Source organism: Momordica charantia, assembly GCF_013281855.1.
Source record: "Momordica charantia cultivar OHB3-1 chromosome 8 unlocalized genomic scaffold, Mcharantia_2.0 BLBB01000008.1, whole genome shotgun sequence".
Taxonomy (NCBI): Eukaryota; Viridiplantae; Streptophyta; class Magnoliopsida; order Cucurbitales; family Cucurbitaceae; genus Momordica; species Momordica charantia.
The window spans coordinates 7,849,692-7,869,521 of NW_028275166.1; the positions used below are offsets into that span (position 1 = coordinate 7,849,692).

Here is a 19,830-nt window from a genome sequence, read left to right on the forward strand (position 1 = left end):
ACTTATATTGGAAAAAATAAAACATATGTTTTCAAAGCAGTTACATTGTTTGGATATTCACTCATAGACCACATGATCCATGTCTTAAATCTTCTAAAATCCATCTATTCATCCGGTTACCAAATTTAATTGCAAATTTTTTAAAATATAAAAGAATTTTTTTTTAAAAAAAATGGTATGCTTAGTTATAGTTACACTAATTAAAAAATTCATAATAAATTTTAGGCTAAAACTTAATTTAAAAAATAACATCAAAAGAGTTAAAATATCTCGTTGCTTCTCATGGAGGTTCCATTTTCACATTTTATTGTACTAAAAAAAATAGTAATTAATTTTATTCCGAAAAGAAGAAAAAAAGATTCCAAATACCGTCACGCCTAAAAACGGAATATTTGAAAATAAAATACCACTAATTAAGTTGATTTCAATGTTGTCAGAGCTGCTTGCCCGTTGCACTATTTTTATTCAATTAAATTATAACCAAGTGGGCCAGGCCCTCGTGAGACAAACGTTACTGGGCCTAAATTTCCCCTACACAGCCATATATATATATATATTTTAAAAAGAGTCGCTATAAAAGAAATATTTATTTTCAATATTCCCTTTGAACTTTAAAGAAAGAAGAACAAAATAGACCTTGAGTTATGTTACAAATTTTTTAAATCTTCATATTTTTTTGTCTCTCTTAGTATAATTTAATAAAAAACCAAATACAAGTTGTTAGTTGGAACAACCCAATAAGAACCGAAGTTCTATGAACTGTCCCTCGCGATGCATTATCACTCCTTACAACATTTTCTCCATCCATGGAAACATGTTGTGTGGTTCGAGTCGGTTCAAATCTCGGGACATCACATGGGCCAATACCGACATTATACGTCGAGCCCGACACGTCCACAACCCCGCTCTCAGAGTTGTAACACAACCCCAAGTTATTATCCAATCTAAGCTTCCTCTTCATCTGCCAAATCATCTCCTTTCGTAATGGTATCGGTCCGGTTAGCAAATTGTCGTTGAGTTTCAAGTCATTTAGATTCTTCAAGTCTTGAAAGCTGGAGGGAATTGAACCATTGAAGTGATTGCCATCAAGATGTAGTACTCGAAGATTCGGTACTCGGCCCAAAGAGCCAGGAATTGAGCCGTGGAAGCCCATGTTGGAAAGAATCAACGTCATCAGGCCCATCATACCATCAAAGAGATCGCCAGAAATAACACAGCCCATTGAATTTCCCTCGAGAATCAAAACTTCCAGAGAGCCCAAAAGCCCAAACGACGTCGGAAGTGGGCCGGAGATTCGATTATAGCTGAGATCCAAAAGCACAAGGTCTCTAAGCCCACCAATAGACTCCGTTATCAACCCGGTCAAACGATTACGACTCAAATCCAATTTAATCAGAGAACGACACGTGGCGATCCCGGCCGGAACCGAACCGGTGAGAAGATTCTGACTCAGGTCTAGTACCCTCAAGTTAGGCAGCCCCAGAGAAGTCGGGATCGAGCCGGAGAGCTTGTTCCGGCTCAAGTCCAAAGACCGCAGGCCGGCTAAACAGTTGAGCGAAGCCGGAATGGAACCGTTGAGGCTGTTTTCGTGAAGGTCCAGAAGCTTGAGGCGGGTCAAATTGGTCAATTCAAGTGGGATGGGGCCTACATGGCCGTTTTCTCTAAGGACGAGCGTCTGCAGAGAAGGGCCCAAACGGCCCAAAAAGGGAGGGATGGGCTGGGGGATGCCGGAGAAGCAGCGGTAGAAGAAGAGGGATCGGAGGTGGGGGAGTTTTGTGATGGAAGGGGAGATTACGGATCGGGTCGGGTCGCAGGTGGGGAAAGCGGTGTCGTCGGAGAGGGATCCGAATGAGAGGGAGACGACGTGGTAGAGATTGTCCTTGTCGGGCATGCACTCGATGCCGTGCCAGCGGCCGCGGCAGACGTCGGGGATTTGGACGGCCCAGTCGTTGCCGGTGGCGGTCATGATGTCGTAGACGGCGGATTGCTCGGCCGGGTCGGTGCGGACGCCGGCGGTGTTGTGGGAGAACCCGGATTGGGGGCCGTCGACGAGGGCGGAGGGGACGCCGGAGTCCGACATGATGACGGTGAAGGAGGCGGCGTGGTATGTGAGGTGGAGAAATGCGAGTAGCAGTGAGATTTTGATTTTGATTTTGATTTTGAATTTGAAAAAGGCCATTGGAGAAGAAGAAGAAGTTGGGGAATTGGGAATTTGGGGATTTGGGGAATATTTATAGGGTTTAGAGAGAGAGAGTTTGGTGGAGAGAGTGAAGTGAGGGTATTTATTGGGTCACGAGAATGAGGAGGATTTGTTGATGGAAGTAAAAATTGGGACAAACGAATATTTGCATTTATGGGGGTCACGGGATTTTCGCCTTGGGCCTGGGCTTTGATTATGTGGGCTCTCTCTGCACGTGGGCCCAACTTCATCTCTACAAATCATTTGACATTTACAGAGTATGTTCCTTTGGAGATGGGTTAGATTAAGGCTAATCCAAACTCTAACCAAACCACGCTTCTAATTTACCAAAAATTGAAATGTATACTTTTAAGATTTTTTTTTAATTTATAATTTCTATTATGAATTATAATATGGAAATTTAACAATGGAATTTTTCGTGCGAAATTTAACTATTTTAATAAAGATTGTGGAGGGGTCTCTATGCCCCGCTTTATTACTCTTTAGTTTCTTGTATTTTGAGCTTTCCTCTGAAAAAAAATATATACTCGGAATAATTAACTTTTAATTTTAATTTTTTCTTTCAAATAAATGAGGGAATAATTACAAAGAATTTTGTGCAATATCCACTGAATTTTGTGAAAAATTTTGTGGAGATAGAAGATGAAATAGGAGGCAAGGATACACCATCGTCCTCGCCCAAAGAAAAAAAAAGACCATAAAAATCTATTTAAAATTAGAAAATTCCAGTGAGTAACAAAAATTATTTATGTATTTCAAAATATGTCACTTGTTTTTTTTTTAATTTTTAAGTACAACATAAATTTTCACCCATATAGTAGTATAATAGATACTCGTAGTATTATTAGCATATATCAGACACTTATATCAATTGCACATATATTCATATTAGTAGTATATCAAATGTATATCACGTACCTATTAGAAGAATATCTGGTACTCATACCAGTAATATATCATAATAGAGGTATATCACATATATATCAACATTGAAATATATTATATTTATAGGTATATTAATATTTTAAAAAAACTAGATGGGGTTATTATTTTATTTTTGTCATCTGTAACTGCGGCTATAAATTTCAATCCTAAATCTTGATAATGAGTATAAAATTTAAGATGGTTGATATGAAAAAACAACAAAAAAAAGTCATATAATGCAACGATGGGAATTAGAAGGGATGAAATAAGATTATATAATTAGTAATACTAATATTAGGTTTTTGGTACGTGTCTGATAAAGCCACCCCCATGCAAACCAGCCCACTCCAGAGCGCGCCACCTAATTAAAAGCTTCCCTTATCAGTTCTTAATATCACACCCCACAAAAGGATAAAAAATCAAAAAGAGTTTCAGCCGATCAGAGGAAAAAAAAGGAAAAAAAAGAGAAAAAAAATGCAAGCGAGGGTGGAGAAGTCCGGCGAGATCCAGCGGGTGGGAGAGAAGAAGGTGAGGGATCTGATGGCGGAGAAGCGGCGGCTGGTGGAGGTGCCGTACACGGCGTCTCTTGCGCACACCATGAACGTGCTGGTGGCGAACCGGGTTCTGGCGGTCCCCGTGGCGGCCCCGCCCGGCCACTGGATCGGGGCCGGCGGCTCCATGATCATGGAGTCCGATAAGCGGACCGGGCTCCTCCGGAAGCACTATATTGGCATGGTCACCATGCTTGATATCTTGGCTCATATCGCGGGCGATGATGATCATGATTATGATCTCGTCGATCTCGACCGTAGGATGGCAGTTCCGGTGTCGTTGATCATCGGACATAACGTCGAAGGTCTCAGTCTATGGACTCTAAATCCCAACACCAGGTGGCCTCACTTCACATCTTAATTCTTCTTCATTGATCTAAAGGGCAGGCCAAAACCGAAGAAAGGGTTAAGAATATTTTATTTTATTGTTGACCTCATAAATTTTTAGAATTGAAGATCAACCGAATTGCAAAGAGTCTTTGTGATATAATATAAGTGAGGATAATCATGTGGTAAAATCAAAAAGTAAATTCATAAAAAAAATTAGACACTAGAGACCATTGGATTTTTTTCTCCGAGTGCAACATGTGAAGGTAGGAGATCAAATTCCCAACCTTATGATTAGGTGTGAAGGTAGGGGATCGAATTCTCAACCTCATGGTTGGTTAGGGTTGGAGGTACCCTGAGTGCATGTAAATTAAGGTGGAGAATCAAATTCACACTCATCGAATTTTCAACCTCATGGCCATGGCAACAACCTCATGCTAAGGTTGGAGGTACGTTGAGCTGCTCTAGCCACGAGATACGTTGAGCTGCTCGTTTTGGTGATGAGGAGTATTATGCTATTGATATCCAACAGGACATGTGGTGTGGTGGGGTCCATGGTCCTTTTAACAGAATATTTTTGCCTTATTTGATCTTAATTTTATGCATTTTTTTTTTGGAATTATGAGGTTAATTTGGTTTGGGGAGATATTCACCTCAAAGGTAAAATTTGTTTAGAGGTGAAATTGAAATTGAAAGATTTAGGTAAAAATGGATATATATACACCAAATTCAAAGGGTAAAGATGCATAATTTTGTTTTCCTTGGAAAGAGACAAAATTTTGAGGCACCTTAATGAGTTTATGATGTGGTGGCAGCATATTAGAGTGTATGGAGATATTCAGCAAGGGGATCCACCGGGCGCTGGTGCCGGAGGACGGGCAGGTCGGGGAGGCGGTGGGCGTCGAGCTGGTAGAGTCGGCGGCGAGTTACAGAATGCTGACTCAGATGGATGTGTTGAGGTTTCTCAGCGAAAAGGCACAGGAAGGTGAAATGCAAGGAATATTGAGACGAAGTGTGAAGGAAATGGAAGCCATTAACGAGAGCGTTATGGGGATTACAGATAAAACCAAAGTTATTGAAGCAATAAAGTGCATGAAATCTGGTTTTCTCAATGCTGTTCCCATTGTTAGAAGCACACAGGCCGCTGAGGAAAGCCACAGACAACTTTTTACTGTATGTCAACCAACAACCCTATTTAATTTCCCTCTCTTTACATTCACACTTCATTTTGAAACTGTTCATAGTTTTATATGTTAGCAGGGTGTTCACGGATTGGGTTGGGGTTAGGGGATTTTTGGACGGGTTGGTCAGAATAGAGAATTGTGGTTTGTTAAGGATCCCACATTGAAAAGAAAAGGGACCTAACAATGGCTTATAATAAACATGGGCTACTCCTCTCATTACTAATTGGTTTTGAGATGAAATCCTATGAATATTAATATGGTATCAACCACGATCTTGAGGGGGCATGGTTTATAATAAACATGAGCTACTCCTAGTTGAACCGAACTTTATTTTTCTAAACTCGAGCACCGAACCTATTTGGTCGGTTCAAAAAATCTTTAACCCAACTCGAACCGATAAAATCTGGTTATTGGATTTTTTGAACACTCCTAGCTATATGTTAGTTTCCATCCGTTAATCTCTTAAACTATGGGTAGAAATATTAAGTTTACTCTAATCAATTTACTTAAATAGACATTAGAAAGGATAAAGAACCTAACAAGAGTTTATAATAGATATGAACTATTCTGGTTAATTGAGATGGAATTCATAAATATTAATAATATGGTATTAGTCGAGAACATTTAAATAATATGGTATTAGTCGAGAACGCTTAAACGAGCATCCGACTGAAAAATAGATCATATTGATGAATCAAAAGAGCCACAATTTTGAAGGGGACATGTTAAGGATCATACATTGAAAAAATAAGTGATCTAACAAGGGTTTATAATAGATATGAACGGCTCTTATTGTAAATTTGGTTTTGAGACGGAATCTGGGAATATTAAAAGATTAAGATTAAGAGATTTAACACGATATTAGAGCCTAACTCCAGTAATACCCTTTCTTCCCTATGATTGGGTTAGTTTTAAAACCACAAGTAAGCTTTTCTTTCATCTCTTCTCTTATAGGGGAGAGGGAGGAAGCTAGTGGGGACGTTTTCAGCGACGGATCTGAGGGGGTGCCAGCTTGCGACGCTGCAGACATGGCTGCACCGGACGGCCCTGGGCTTTACTGAGGCAGTCGGGACAAGCCCTTTGTTCGGGGAGGAGGCGTCGAAGAGAGAACTGGTGACGTGCGGGCCAGAAAGTAGTATGGGGGAAGTGATGGAGAAGGTTGTGTCAAAACATGTTCACAGAATTTGGGTTATTGATGAACATGGCCTGCTTCTTGGCCTCGTCTCCCTTTCCGACATGATTAGAGTTATAAGGCTTCAGCTTCTCTCTCAACTGGGAACCTATTAGCTCTGTCTCTCCCTATATTATGTTTAATGTGTTCGTTTATATTATTTTGTTTTGGTTAATGTAATTGTGAGGTTTTTGTAGGATTTTGTTTTGTTTTGTGAACTATATAGTGGAATTTTGTGATGCATCCACTCTTGAATTGGTTGGTTTTTTGTTTTGTTTTTTTTTTTTTTACTTCATATGATATGAGATGCCACTTTTTAATAAAAATAATTTTCAAATAAATACATTGACAAACTAAACCTATCTATCTTATAAATATTGTTGAAAATTATCCATATAAATGAATTATATTTATCCGATCTATCCACCTAAGCTTGTGATGATTTATTTATCCTGAACATGATATTAGAGTCTAAAAGGTCAAATGAGTATCTGATCAAAAATAGGATCCGATTTAAGATTGGTGAACTTAAAAGAGACATCATTTTGAAGGACATGTTAAGGATCTTATATTGAAAAGATACGAGAACTAACAATGACTTATAATTTAAGTGGACTACTTCTCTCATTGTCAATTGATTTTTGCTTTCGAGGGGAGGTTTGAGAATCCATCTAGAATCCATCTAGATATGAATTAAATTTGTTTAATCCATCTAATTAACCTTTTGGATTGAGTGGTGGTTTATTTATATATTTTATTCATCTTTAGTGATGATTTATTCATCCTAAACAAATATTACACAGGTGTGCAAGAAAAATTAGATGTATTATCCAAATTCTGCACATTTGAGTTGGAAAATTTTCAACTCGGATAATGTTTTATTCATCTTTAGTGATAATTTATTCATCCTAAACAAAGATTACATAGGTGTGCCATCTAATTTTCCTTGCACATTTGAGTTGTAACATTTTCAACTCTAATAATGTTTTATTCATCTTTAGTGTTGATTTATTCATCCTAAACAAATATTACACATAGATGTGCAAGAAAAATTAGATGTATCATCTAAATTCTGCACATTTGAGTTGGAACATTTTCAACACAAATATTTGAGTTTGATCTGAAATATTGTTTTAGTTCAATTCAAACCGACTAACACATTTGAGTTGGAATATTTTCAACCCAAATATTCGAGTTTGATCTGAAATATTGTTTTAGTTCAATTCAAACCGACTAACCAAGTAACGAACGTTCTCTTTTTACATAATTTCTATAATTTAATTTATTTATTTTTAGTTGGACACTGAAATGGAAAAAAAAGAAAAAGAAAAATAGAGATGGAAACGGAACTCATAATATGTTATCCAAAATCGGATAGACCAAAATTTTTGGGGAAGTCGTATGCCAAGCTTACCAAGAAACGATCCATTTAAAAAAAAAAAACTTACAAAAAAGAATTAAAAAAAAGAAGTCAACATAATAATAATTAATCTTCACGTGCACTCTCTGAGCTTTGAAGTGCCCACCCATTAGATTGGAATAATATATTTGATGCCCATTTCACAAAATATATATATTTGGACAATAATTCACAAATAGTTTTTATAAGGAGCAATATTATAAATTTAAATACTAAGTTTCTGAAAGCTTGATTTAGTGCAGTTGCTATACTTTTTAAAAAAATTATTGTGTTGATTTTAGTTTTTCTACTTTAAAACATCAATTTTAAATCTATTATTTCTAAAAAAAGTAACCAGTTTAATCAATCTTTGCAAAATTTACAATATTTTATACATAGAAAGAAACTCTTAAATATAAATTTATAATTACATTTCAAGAAATTTAATGAGTGAAGTATCAATTTAAAACTACGATGGAATGAAAGATAGATAAAAATAAAAATGAATGGATTAAAATAATCGCTTATTTAAGAGTATTATTAGATGTATTTAAGTTTTATTAATTCTGTTAGTGTGGCTAGTTAAGTGTACCACATGTGTGTATACATATGAAATACATAGAAGAATATTTTAATCTCAAATATTCAAAAAGTATAGGTACCAAGACATTAAAATGAACAAAAGTTGAAAATAAAGGAAAAAATCGAACATTTTAAAATTATAAGATTTTTTTTGAAGCGGAAATTATAAGAATTAAAATAAATCAAAGCAAAAATACATAGACCAAAGTATTAGTAAAACCAATAAATTTTTGTTATTTTTCTAGAAAAGTCATTATTATATAGTTATATATGTTGCTAAAGTTATTTCGACTTCAATTTTTATTTTCTAAAATTTGGAAGTACCTATGAAAAATGGAAAGGAATGAAAATCCCAACATGTATCCACAATGACTAGATTTTTTTCTTTTTGTTTTGTTTCATTTTCTTAAGAAATACTATGGCACCAGAAAAAGATAGAATTACACACACAACAAATAGAAAAAAGAAATAGTAGTGTGTTATCCAAAATCGGATAGAAGCGTAATTTGAGGGGAAGTTGTATGCCAAGCAATACAAAGAAATGATCCATTTTTTATTAAAAAAAAAGGAAAAAAACAAAGAAATCATATAATAATAATTTATTTGTCACGTGCACCCTTCGGAATGTCCGCCCATTAAATTGGAATAATATTTTGATTCTTAATTTACAGATAATTTTTAATATTTCAGAGAAGTTCAATTTTGCCCCTGGATTATTCCATTCAAAACTTCTGCAACTTGAATCAGTGTCAAAATTTATAATTCTTTAGTACTAATATTAAAAATTATCTACCAATAAATCATATAAAATTCAACCCTCAAAATACTTAAAATCATGGTAAAGAAATGTCCAAATTCAGTCACAAAATCAAGCAGAAAATAATAATAAATAAATAAAACTTAACAACAAAATGTCCAAAATCTAACTTTAATAAAAGCATTTAACACCATTAGAAAAAATTAATACCCACAGGCCACAAAAATGGGCTCATCCAACTAATGTTAATTATGCTATGCTTGTGTTGTCATGATTTTTTTGGTTCTGAGTTTGTTGGACTATAATACTAGAGGTTCTATCTCAAAATCAATTCACAATGGGAGGAGTAGTTCAGTCTATTATAAACCATTGTTAGATCCTTTTCTTTTTAATGTGGAATCCTTAACATTAAGAACACATTTTAATTTCTAACAAAATTTTGAAAAAGAAATAACTTCGTTTAGTTTTCAAAATTTAACTTAGATTTTACTAACGTTTTTAATGAAGTAATGATAAAATAAAAAAACACACTATGGAATTGGAACTAATGTTATAAGCTTAATCTTCAAAAGTTGAGGTATTAATTGCATTACTTATTTAAGTATAGTGTTTAAACTATAATTATCGATCAAGTTTGTTTTTATTTTATTAGCCTAATAATACAGGGTGATGGAGATTCGAACCTCAAATTTTTTAGTCGAAATATATATCTTAAACAATTGAGCTTGGTCTGGGGTTTAGATTAATGAAATGGGAAGTTTTAAGGTTAAAATTCATTCATCCACCCTAATTAAGTGGTTAAAATTGAACATTTTTCTTAAAATTATGAAGATTGTTTTGAATTAAATTTTTTATCTTTAAATTTCAGAGAAATGGAAAAGTACAAAAATTCCACATGTATATATCAGCGTATGAGGTGTCATAAATATTCCCACATTATGATAAAGTTTTTTCCGTACTACAATTCACTATTTTGAATGTCATTTTTCTTCCGTGTGGTGGCCGGTGGAGCCCTCCAATTCCAAACACCACATAAAATCACCAAAAGAAAAGAGGAAGAATAAAGCCAACGAATAATTTTCTTTTACATTTTAATTTTGAGGATGGGGACCCCAAATGAAAAGTTAAATCACGTTTACAAGAATTTAAAGTCTATTATTTTTGTTTATTATTTATAGTTTTTAAAAAATTTAAGTATCTTATAATTATTTATGTTCCTCATTTTTTACTTTTAAGAAACGTTTCTAAAATTGTGCAGAATTAATAATATAAGCATTACAAAATGATTACTAAAGGATTTGGATGACTTTATTATTAATTTTTGCTTTTGAAAGTTATATCCACTTCTTCTCAACATTTTTGGTATGTTTTTCACCTGGTTTCAACACAAATTTTAATTCTTAGCATAGTAAAGAAAAAAAAAACTATTTTTCAATGATTACTATTTTTTCTTTTTATTTTTTAAATTAGATTTTTTTGAAGTAAAGATAACAAAAGTAAAAAACATGTAGATGGAAGTAGTAGTTATAAATTAATATTTTAAAAATAGAAAATCAAAAATAAAATAGTTATCTAATAGAAATTAATATAGTTTGCTCATTTTTGTGGTCGTGCTTTTAGAACATTCATTTTGGTTAATGTATTTTCAATTTTGGTTCATTTTGATTTTTGCAATTTTTTTTAAGTGACTGTTTGTTCTTTTTATTTCATCTCAGTTTTAATCAAAATTTTAGACGTCTATTTTGTCCTTTTTTTTTTTTTGAATAATTTGGGGGACTAAAATGAAAAGAAAAACTTCTAAATAATAGACATTAAAACGTATAGTTAGTAATTTATATCCAAGTGAAAAAAAGAAAATTTAGTTTCTACTCTTTTTTATTAGAGTAACAATTTAGTCCTTAAACTTAACTTTGTAACGCTTTAGTCCTTAAAATTTCAAATTGGTAAGAGTAGGTTCTGAACTTCAGTATCTTGATTTAGTTCTTCTAATTTTAAAATTTGTAAAAATTTAGTCCTGTAAAAAGTCTCATCAAAACTAAGTGTTGATTTCTATCGCATAAGGATTTAGTATTTGTAATTTATAAACACATTTAGTCTCTCATTAACTTGATCTACACGTATAAGAAATTTTATTAAAATTTAACAAAATTTTTTACAATATAGATTAAATTGTTACAAATTTTTAACAACACAGACTAAATTGTTACATAATAAAGTTCATGGACTTAATTTTTACCTATTTAAAAGTCGAGGGATTAAATCCATACCCCACCAAAGTTAAGTTAAAATGACCACTTATATTTATTAATTAAATAGTTTAATACGAAATTAAAATTTAATTGATTTTTTTGTGAAGCGCTTATTTTAGGTATACATCGCTCAACCACAGAGCAACCATCGCCCCACCTACTCTGTCATTAAGGATCCCTTTTTTTTCTTTTCGTTTTCCTTCACGTTTTACACCACACACTGCAAAATCTCAGATCTCTGAAAAATCTTCATCGCCGTTCATCGAAATCTCCGCCGCTAAACTTCTCTCCGGCCTCCTCCGCTCCGATCCTTCCTCTAATGCGTCTCTCCGATGGCATTCGACGGTGCCGCTACCTTATCCGGCAATCTCAGGCGTAGACACGGCGACGACGGAGGAAAGATGGCGAAGAAGGAGTGCGGCAGCGGCGGCGGCCGTGGCTACTGCTACCAAGGGATCGGGAAGGCGTCGTGTATGAGATGGACGGCGGAGGATGTGGTGCACGTGGCGAGGTACCATTGGATACCCTGCGTATTCGCCATGGGTTTGCTGTTTTTTATGGGCGTGGAGTACACGCTCCGGATGGTTCCGCCGGCTTCTCCACCGTTCGATTTGGGGTTTGTGATGACGCGCCCGCTCCATCGCGTGCTCTCCTCCTGGCCCCAGCTCAACACGCTGCTGGCCGCTCTCAATACGGTAACTTCTTCCCAACTTTACTCCTCCAATGAATACTCTCAGCGTAGGTTTATTGTTTATCTGAATTCATTTTTTTAATTATTTCTGGAACTTGACAGTTTTTTTTTCCCCCACGAATTTTTTATTTTGTGTCAGACATTTTTTTTTGAAAAATAAACAACCACACAATTTTTTCTTTTTGAAATTTAGTAACCACACGAAATTAAAAGGTAAGAATCCTAGGCGTAAAATTTATTAGATAAAAAATTGAATCGAGGACCCATCAAATTCTTTTTTAATAAGTTTTTGATTTTTAAAAGATATTTGAATAAATTTCTAAATTTTTAATTCTGTGACTGACATGTTTAATAAGTTTTCTAAATTTTCAATCAGTCTAAATTGGACGCAAATTTAAAAGTTAAGACTAGTGAGAGATGAATTTTTCAGTTATTTGATTTTCTATTTTTGAAAATTAAATTTGTAAACACTCCTTTATCCATGTATTTGTTGTTTGGCCTTTGCTTTTAGAAACTATTTTCAAAATCTAATCCAAATTTTGAGAATTAAAAAAAAATAGTAGTTTTCAGAAATTTGACCAAGAGTTTAAATGGATTTTTTTAAAAGGTGAAAACAAACCAGCATAATCTTTGAAAAAAAATGGTTACTAAATTAGTCCTTATGAATTTATTAGACACTTTTAAAATTGTGCAACTTGTTAGATACAAAACTAAAAGTTTTAAAATTGTGCAACTTGTTAGATACAAAACTAAAAGTTTAAGAATTTATTAGAGGATGAAAAACTTATTGCACCAAATTTATAAGTTTAGAAATTAAAGTTAATTTAACCTGCTAAAATACTTTTTTTAATCGATTTTCGAATAAGCTTTTAATTTTAGTTGCAAACATTTGTAGGCTTTTTTGTTTGGATCCTTTTACTATTATAAATTTCATTAAGCTCCACAATTCATCCCTAATTATAAAAATGATGATGTCTATATATATAACATATAGGGATAATAAATGATGATACTTCGCATTTATTATATTTTCTTAAAAGAAGTAATTTATTAAATGAGGTCTTTAAATTAGACTTACAACTCTTATAAATGAAAATTAATTAGTTGGGTAAAATTTTTTATTTTGACATTTGTGCCCTTGAAATATTGAATAAATCACGGCATATGAAGCCATTTTATCAATTATTATGATTTTTTTAGTGAGAATGAGAATATGTATATAGAAGTTCATCGGTCTTGATTACTATGCAATTTTAATTATTTTTTGGGGAGAAATTCTCAATTTAATTTTCTCTAATATGTATGACCTTTTATTATTATTATTATTATTATTATTTGCTTTTGGACTTAACCTTTTGAAATTGGAAAAGGTTTATTTAAAAATTTTCAAAATTTTTCTTAAATTCTATCACATTATTCAAACATTGTCGTCTTAATTCAAAAATGCTATTTTTAACATAATAAAAAGTTTACAGAGTGTTTTTAATTGATCAAAAGTATTTTTTTTATATGTGTCAAAAAAAATAATTAGTATATCCAACACCAGGCCAAAGAGAATTTAGCTCAGTGATAATCGACATATACCTCCAACCAAGAGGTTGTGAGTTCGATCTTCTACCCTCCCTCATATATTGTACTAAAATAAAGTATGTATATACAAAACCAGGAAATAAATTTGTACTTTTATTTTTTATTGGCTAGGAATTAGTTATATGACAAAGGGAATTTGTTAACGTTCTACTTTCTCAATCATCCAACTACTGTGTTCAGAAAACAAAAATCTCAATCATCAAGACCCATTAAATAACGAACTTTCTTTACTATTTCTCATTTTCCCAAAAAAAAATAAAGTTTCTTTTCTTTAGTTATTGTTGGCCTTTTATTTGTATTTTGAAAAATAAAAACTGTTCTGTTTCTTGAATTTTCAGCTATAGTTTCATTTGTTCCATATATTTCAAAATTGTGCATTTTTTGTTCTTGAATTTTCAAAAATAGGTTTAAATAACCTCTCCACCAACTGACCTGATTAGATTGATGTGACAAATATGAGTTACAAGACCGTGACTATCGTGTAATACAATCGGATGGATAAAATTGTGATCTTACAATAGCATCATGATGTTTTTCCATTCGATCGAGTTACACTAAGATCTTTTATTCGGATAATATCAAGATAGGATTTAAGATCCTGGTTAATCTACAATTGGTTATGCATTGACCATAGTAATGTTATTGCCTTGTGAACACTGTGATTTTGATTTATAGTATAACCGAAATAGGATATATCATGGTGTTCATTCTCATGTTGCATTATGTGATGAACACTGCGATATAAAACCTTGTCGTAGTAATGGCTACTCAAGAACACCACCCATCCAAAATCACGAAAACAACCTATTTCTACATCTTTGTTCAGTTACATGAATCAATTCAGGTTCAGAATCTATCGAAAATAACATATCTACCATTTAAACTTATTTCTGAAAATTCAAGAGCAAAAATGCACCATTTTGAAATGTAGGCAAACCAATGAACCAAAAAATGAGCGACCAAAAGAGAATCCGCCAGATGGAGCATGCTCAATAGTTAACATATTACATGTAGTTTGGAATGTTGAGTGTTGTTTGAATGGTAATAAAAGAAGTGAAAAATTGTAGGTATTCGTGGGAATGCAAACGAGCTACATATTATGGGCATGGCTCATCGAAGGGAGACCACGGGCCACCATCTCCGCCTTGTTCATGTTCACTTGCCGTGGCATTCTTGGCTATTCCACTCAACTTCCACTCCCTCAGGTGCAGCCCTTTCACCTTCTACTTGTTGGCATGATTTGAGTTTTCTGAATGAGCTAGCTCCTATGACCTTTTTAGGGTTTTTTGGGATCGGAGATGGATTTTCCGGTCGGTAACGTATCCTTCTTCTTATTCTTCTCCGGGCACGTGGCCGGATCGGTGATAGCATCGTTGGACATGCGGCGGATGCAGCGGTGGGGGCTCGCCTGGACATTCGACTTCCTCAACCTCCTCCAAGCTATTAGGTTGTTGGGTACCAGAGGTCACTACACCATTGACTTGGCCGTCGGCGTTGGCGCCGGAATTCTTTTCGATTCCCTTGCCGGACACTATGAAGCCACACAGAACTCCAAGAACCTTGATACTCAGTTACCTAAAACTTTTGCTTAATTGCTTAACCCAAAAAGGACAGATTAGGCTACACCCTAGAGCCCCATCAATGGAAACTTTTCCATTAGTGTCTTGGACTTTGACAACGTTCTTTTAAGTATCCTAAATGTGTGTTCTTTTAAATAATTATTTAGAACTACTTCTCTAATTATTATTTTTATTTTTTATTTTTGCTAGGAGCCTAATAGGACTAGGGATATATCGAAAACTATTTGTTGTATGGATCTAAATTTTATGTTAGAGGTTGTATAAGCGTCATTTTGAACAAATTGGTATGTAATTACTACATATGTTTTGATGTTAAATAGGTTATATTACGAGTTTTATCATTATACTTCCAATATTATGTCTTTGTCTGGTAAGGTCTCTAAATTTTAAAACGATTGTATAGTTTTCTAAGCTTTTAATTAATTGTCAAATAGGTCCATAAATTGAAAAAAACAAAAGAAAAAGGGTCTAACAAGTCCTACCTTTTAAATTTGTTGAATTCAATAAATCATATTTTTTTTACCATAAAAGTATGAGTTACAATTATTTGTTGTGATCTTCCAAGAAAAATATAAAAAGTGCAATGGTTATTTTATTTTTATAATTTTATTAATTTTTAGTACAATAAAAATTGGTAGAGTTTTTAAAGAATTGAATTATATGCTCACAATAGATAGAGAAGCAGGGGCCTCTACCACTGGACCACAAGCGGCCCAACCCAACCTAGACTCGCCTTTGTTATTTCAAGATTTCAAAATAAAGTTTATATGGGAACACATTTAAATATCATGGTCTTTAAATATATTAAATAAAAGTGTTTTCTTTTATTTTTTATTTTTATCTTCACACCAAGGTTTTTCTTCTAACAATGTTTTGATTAGTTAACATTAAATCTATCTAAAACAAAATCTCTCGAGAGAAGAAACTCTTTTTATTTTTATCACAGAAAATCTCGTACTTAAGAATTGTGGGATAGATTTCAAATTATGGGTCCTCACCTATTTATAGTCCAAAAATATTTATCTATAAGGTAAATTTGTATAGCCACAAATTTACCACATATTAAAGGTCTTAGTAAGATCTAATGGCCACACTTTTGCCATGTGTCGATCTTGGACAAAGGGTAAGATTTCATGGTCATAAATTTGACACATCTTGAATTTGAAAAAAAAAAGTATATAATCTAGTGGCCATAATCTTGCCACATCTTAAACTGGGATAAAATATTTGATCCATGGCTCCATATTTTCCAAATAATTATTTAACAAGTTGGCAAAATAAATATTATGTAACCAACCCCTTCCCTTAGCAAAAAGTGCACATTAAAAAGATGCTATTGGTCAGATTTGAAAAGATATACTAAAATGAAAATTTAAGAAATAGAGGGACTGAACGTGACAAATTAAGCTTAAGAAAGAATTTTTTATTCGCGAACCCTCCATGATTGATGGAATTACACTTATACCCTCCTCTACCTCCTCCAGTCCCAAGTCCGACGGAAATAATTTTATCGCAAAAGAAATCTCATCTCCGATTCTCCAATGGCATGCGATCGCCACCGGCTTTAGGCGGAGATTTTTCCGCCGGCAGGTGCTAGTGAAGACTAAATTGCAAGAATGTCCAAGAACTGTGCCGGTGACTGTGGCGGTGGTTTCTAAAGGGAGGCTGTGGACGCCGTAAACGTGGCGAGGTACCATTGGCTACCTTTTCTGGCTTTCGCGCGCGTGGAATTCACGTCCCCAATGGTCCCACCGGTTTCGCCTCCTCATATATTGGAGTTTGAGGTGACGCCGTCCTCTTCGTCATGTACTCCACGTGGCCGTGGTTCAATAAATAATAATTGAATTAACATACATTTGTCCCTAGACTTTCAAATAATAATTTAGTTATGTGATTTATGCTTTAAAATTTCTTATAAATTAGTCACTGTGATTAAAAATTAGTTAGATTTAACCGAAAGTGTGAGGTGGCTAAATTCATGTGTAGAATTTAAATGATTAGCGATTAGAGTTGGTAATTTAAGTTATTGTTTTTATTTCTTTAATAAAAATTTAGATTAAATTACCAAGTTTGTTTGGGGAAGGGTATACTCGGGACACGTAGAAGACCCCTATTGGTGCCCCAAGATGACTCATGAATCACGCCCAGCTCGGAAGGCCGAGATGCCCGCCACCAACGTCGACAAATGCCAAGTGTGAGGGCCGAGGTGAGCTCGGCTCAGGTCCGACCCACCGGGGAGCCCGATATGGGCCCGGCCGAGGAGGAACGTCCCGAAGACAACGGGAGTGAGGGGTACACTCGCCAGAGGGGAGACCTCCGCGAGCATCTCAACTGAAAGAGAGGCTCGTCTCTCCAAAAAGGGCAGTCGCCATCCCGCTCCCACATGAGCTCCAACCAGCAGGCTGAATCCTCTCACAACCCCGCAGGGATAATCACAAGGGAGGAGTTCGACCAGCTGAAGGGGGAGCTCGATGCTCAAGTGGAGGCCTTAAAGGCCAAATGTGAGCAGAAAGACGATTCACTGAACGATGGCGACTTGGGAGAATCGCCTTTCACCTCGGACGTTTTGGAAGCACCGATCCCCCCGAAGTTCAAAGCTCCTACCGTGAAGCCTTATGACGGGACGAAGGACCCCAAGGACTATGTTGAAGTCTTTGAAGGCCTCATGGACTTCCAAGCGGCATCAGACGCAATCAAATGTCGCGCCTACCAGATCGCGCTTACTGGCAGCGCGCGATTGTGGTACCAGAGACTGCCAGCCAGGTCGATCTCGACCTACTCCCAGCTGAGAAGGGAGTTCTTTGCCCAGTTCTCTTCTCGGCACTACGACAAAAAGACAGCGACCCATCTCGCCACCATCAGGCAGAAGGAGGGGGAGACGCTGCGGGAGTATGTCACCAGATTCCAGGAGGAGCAATTGAAGGTCGCACACTGCTCCGATGACTCGGCCATGTGCTATTTCCTCACAGGTCTAGCCGATGAGGCCCTCACGGTGAAACTTGGAGAGGAGGCCCCGACCACCTTCGCCGAGGTGCTCCAGAAGGCAAAGAAAGTCATCGATGGACAGGAGCTCCTCCGAACCAAAACCGGCCGACCTGAACGAAAGATCGGCCGGGGCAGAAGTGGAAAAGATGAAAGGGCAGATCCCAAGTCCAAGGACAAGGGATCCTTCTCCAGCGGCCGAGCTGAGTATCGAAGGGCGGAGAACGGACCTACCAGGAGCCGACCCTACGAGCGCTTCACCCCAAGAACGATTCCAATCTCCGAGATCCTAACGAAAATCGAGGATTCTGGAATGGAAAAACTACTCAAGCGTCCGGAGAAACTTCGGGGAGCCCCGGAGAGGCGCAGCAAGGACAAGTATTGCCGCTTTCATCGGGAGCACGGCCACAACACGTCGGACTGCTGGGAATTAAAGCGCCAAATTGAAGATCTGATTCAAGACGGCTACTTCAAGAAGTTTGTGGGAAAGCCCGGGACCGGCTCAGCAGAGAAAAAGGAGGAGCGAAAGCGTTCAAGGACGCCACCCCGGCGCACCGACCGACCTGCGGTCATTAATACCATCTTTGGAGGGCCAAGCGGGGGTCAATCCGGACATAAAAGAAAGGAGTTAGCCCGTGCAGCCAGACGCGAGGTGTGCGTCATCAGGGAGCAGGGGCCGACCTGCCCAATCACCTTCGACGGTGTAGACTTGGAGGAGGTACACCTGCCCCACAATGATGCCCTTGTGATTGCTCCCTTGATTGATCATGTGGTGGTCAGGAGAGTGCTGGTAGACGGGGGCGCATCCGCCAACATCCTGTCCTTACCGACCTACCTCGCCTTGGGCTGGACGAGGTCGCAATTGAAGAGAAGCCCGACGCCGCTGGTTGGGTTCTCTGGAGAGTCGGTCATCCCAGAGGGTTGCATCGACTTACCGGTCACGCTGGGGCAGAACCAAACCCGGATCACTCAAATGGCCGAGTTCGTGGTAGTCGACGGTAGGTCGGCCTATAACGCCATCTTTGGGAGACCCATCATCCACTCCTTTCGGGCCATTCCTTCAACACTTCATCAAGTTTTGAAGTATCCCACCCCCAACGGCGTGGGCACGGTCCGAGGAGAACAAGCCGCTTCGAGGGAGTGTTATGCCGCCGCCCTCAAAGGCCCATCGGTCTGCGCCCTCGAAACTCTCAGGGATGGGACGCTCGAGTTCGAGGCCGACCTGCCGAGGAAGGAGTTTGCCGCACCCACTGAGGAGCTCGAGCTTGTTCCTCTGCTTAGTCCCGAGAAGCAGGTAAGCATAGGAACCAAGCTGGGGGCCACCGACAGAGAGGAGCTAATCCACTTCCTCAGATCCAACTCGGACGTCTTTGAATGGTCCCATGAGGACATGCCTGGCATCGACCCGCGAATTATGACGCATCGCCTCAGCATAGATCCATCATTCCGACCTGTGAAACAAAAGAGAAGACCTATAAACAAGGAGAGGAGTGATGTAATTATTGAGGAAGTTAACAAACTTTTGAAAGCTGAATACATAAGAGAAATTTTGTATCCCGAGTGGCTCTCCAATGTTGTATTAGTTAAAAAATCTAACGGCAAGTGGAGAATGTGCGTAGATTTTACGAACTTAAATAAGGCAT

At 36.6% G+C, this 19,830-nt stretch overlaps 3 protein-coding genes across 3 annotated transcripts; 2 read left to right on the plus strand and 1 right to left on the minus strand.

Annotated features, from left to right (window-relative positions):
- Positions 1–572: 572 nt before the first annotated feature.
- Positions 573–2,210, minus strand: TMM (Leucine-rich repeat (LRR) family protein). Its single transcript, XM_022297777.2, has one exon. It carries the CDS (start codon positions 2,177–2,179, stop codon positions 686–688), a length of 1,494 nt encoding a protein of 497 aa, XP_022153469.1. The 5' UTR covers positions 2,180–2,210; the 3' UTR covers positions 573–685.
- A 1,296-nt stretch (positions 2,211–3,506) lies between these two features.
- Positions 3,507–6,630, plus strand: LOC111020916 (SNF1-related protein kinase regulatory subunit gamma-like PV42a). Its single transcript, XM_022297712.2, has 3 exons — positions 3,507–4,014; positions 4,818–5,175; positions 6,141–6,630. Exons 1-3 carry the CDS (start codon positions 3,599–3,601, stop codon positions 6,471–6,473), a joined length of 1,107 nt encoding a protein of 368 aa, XP_022153404.1. The 5' UTR covers positions 3,507–3,598; the 3' UTR covers positions 6,474–6,630.
- A 4,812-nt stretch (positions 6,631–11,442) lies between these two features.
- LOC111020904 (phosphatidylcholine:diacylglycerol cholinephosphotransferase 1) lies at positions 11,443–15,546 on the plus strand. Its single transcript, XM_022297702.2, has 3 exons — positions 11,443–12,039; positions 14,693–14,830; positions 14,906–15,546. The coding sequence occupies exons 1-3, from the start codon at positions 11,677–11,679 to the stop codon at positions 15,215–15,217; spliced, it is 813 nt and encodes a 270-aa protein (XP_022153394.1). The 5' UTR covers positions 11,443–11,676; the 3' UTR covers positions 15,218–15,546.
- Positions 15,547–19,830: the final 4,284 nt, after the last annotated feature.

What these genes read in the sequence shown, in the direction of transcription:
- LOC111020904 (XM_022297702.2), top strand. Translation starts at nt 11,677, where the DNA reads ATGGCATTCGACGGTGCCGCTACCTTATCCGGCAATCTCAGGCGTAGA. An exon ending in TGCTGGCCGCTCTCAATACG is followed by an intron (nt 12,040 to 14,692) that starts GTAACTTCTTCC and finishes GAAAAATTGTAG; the next exon opens with GTATTCGTGGGAATGCAAAC. An exon ending in CTCAACTTCCACTCCCTCAG is followed by an intron (nt 14,831 to 14,905) that starts GTGCAGCCCTTT and finishes TGACCTTTTTAG; the next exon opens with GGTTTTTTGGGATCGGAGAT.
- LOC111020916 (XM_022297712.2), top strand. Translation starts at nt 3,599, where the DNA reads ATGCAAGCGAGGGTGGAGAAGTCCGGCGAGATCCAGCGGGTGGGAGAG. An exon ending in ACTCTAAATCCCAACACCAG is followed by an intron (nt 4,015 to 4,817) that starts GTGGCCTCACTT and finishes ATGTGGTGGCAG; the next exon opens with CATATTAGAGTGTATGGAGA. An exon ending in GCCACAGACAACTTTTTACT is followed by an intron (nt 5,176 to 6,140) that starts GTATGTCAACCA and finishes CTTCTCTTATAG; the next exon opens with GGGAGAGGGAGGAAGCTAGT.
- TMM (XM_022297777.2), bottom strand. Translation starts at nt 2,179, where the DNA reads ATGGCCTTTTTCAAATTCAAAATCAAAATCAAAATCAAAATCTCACTG.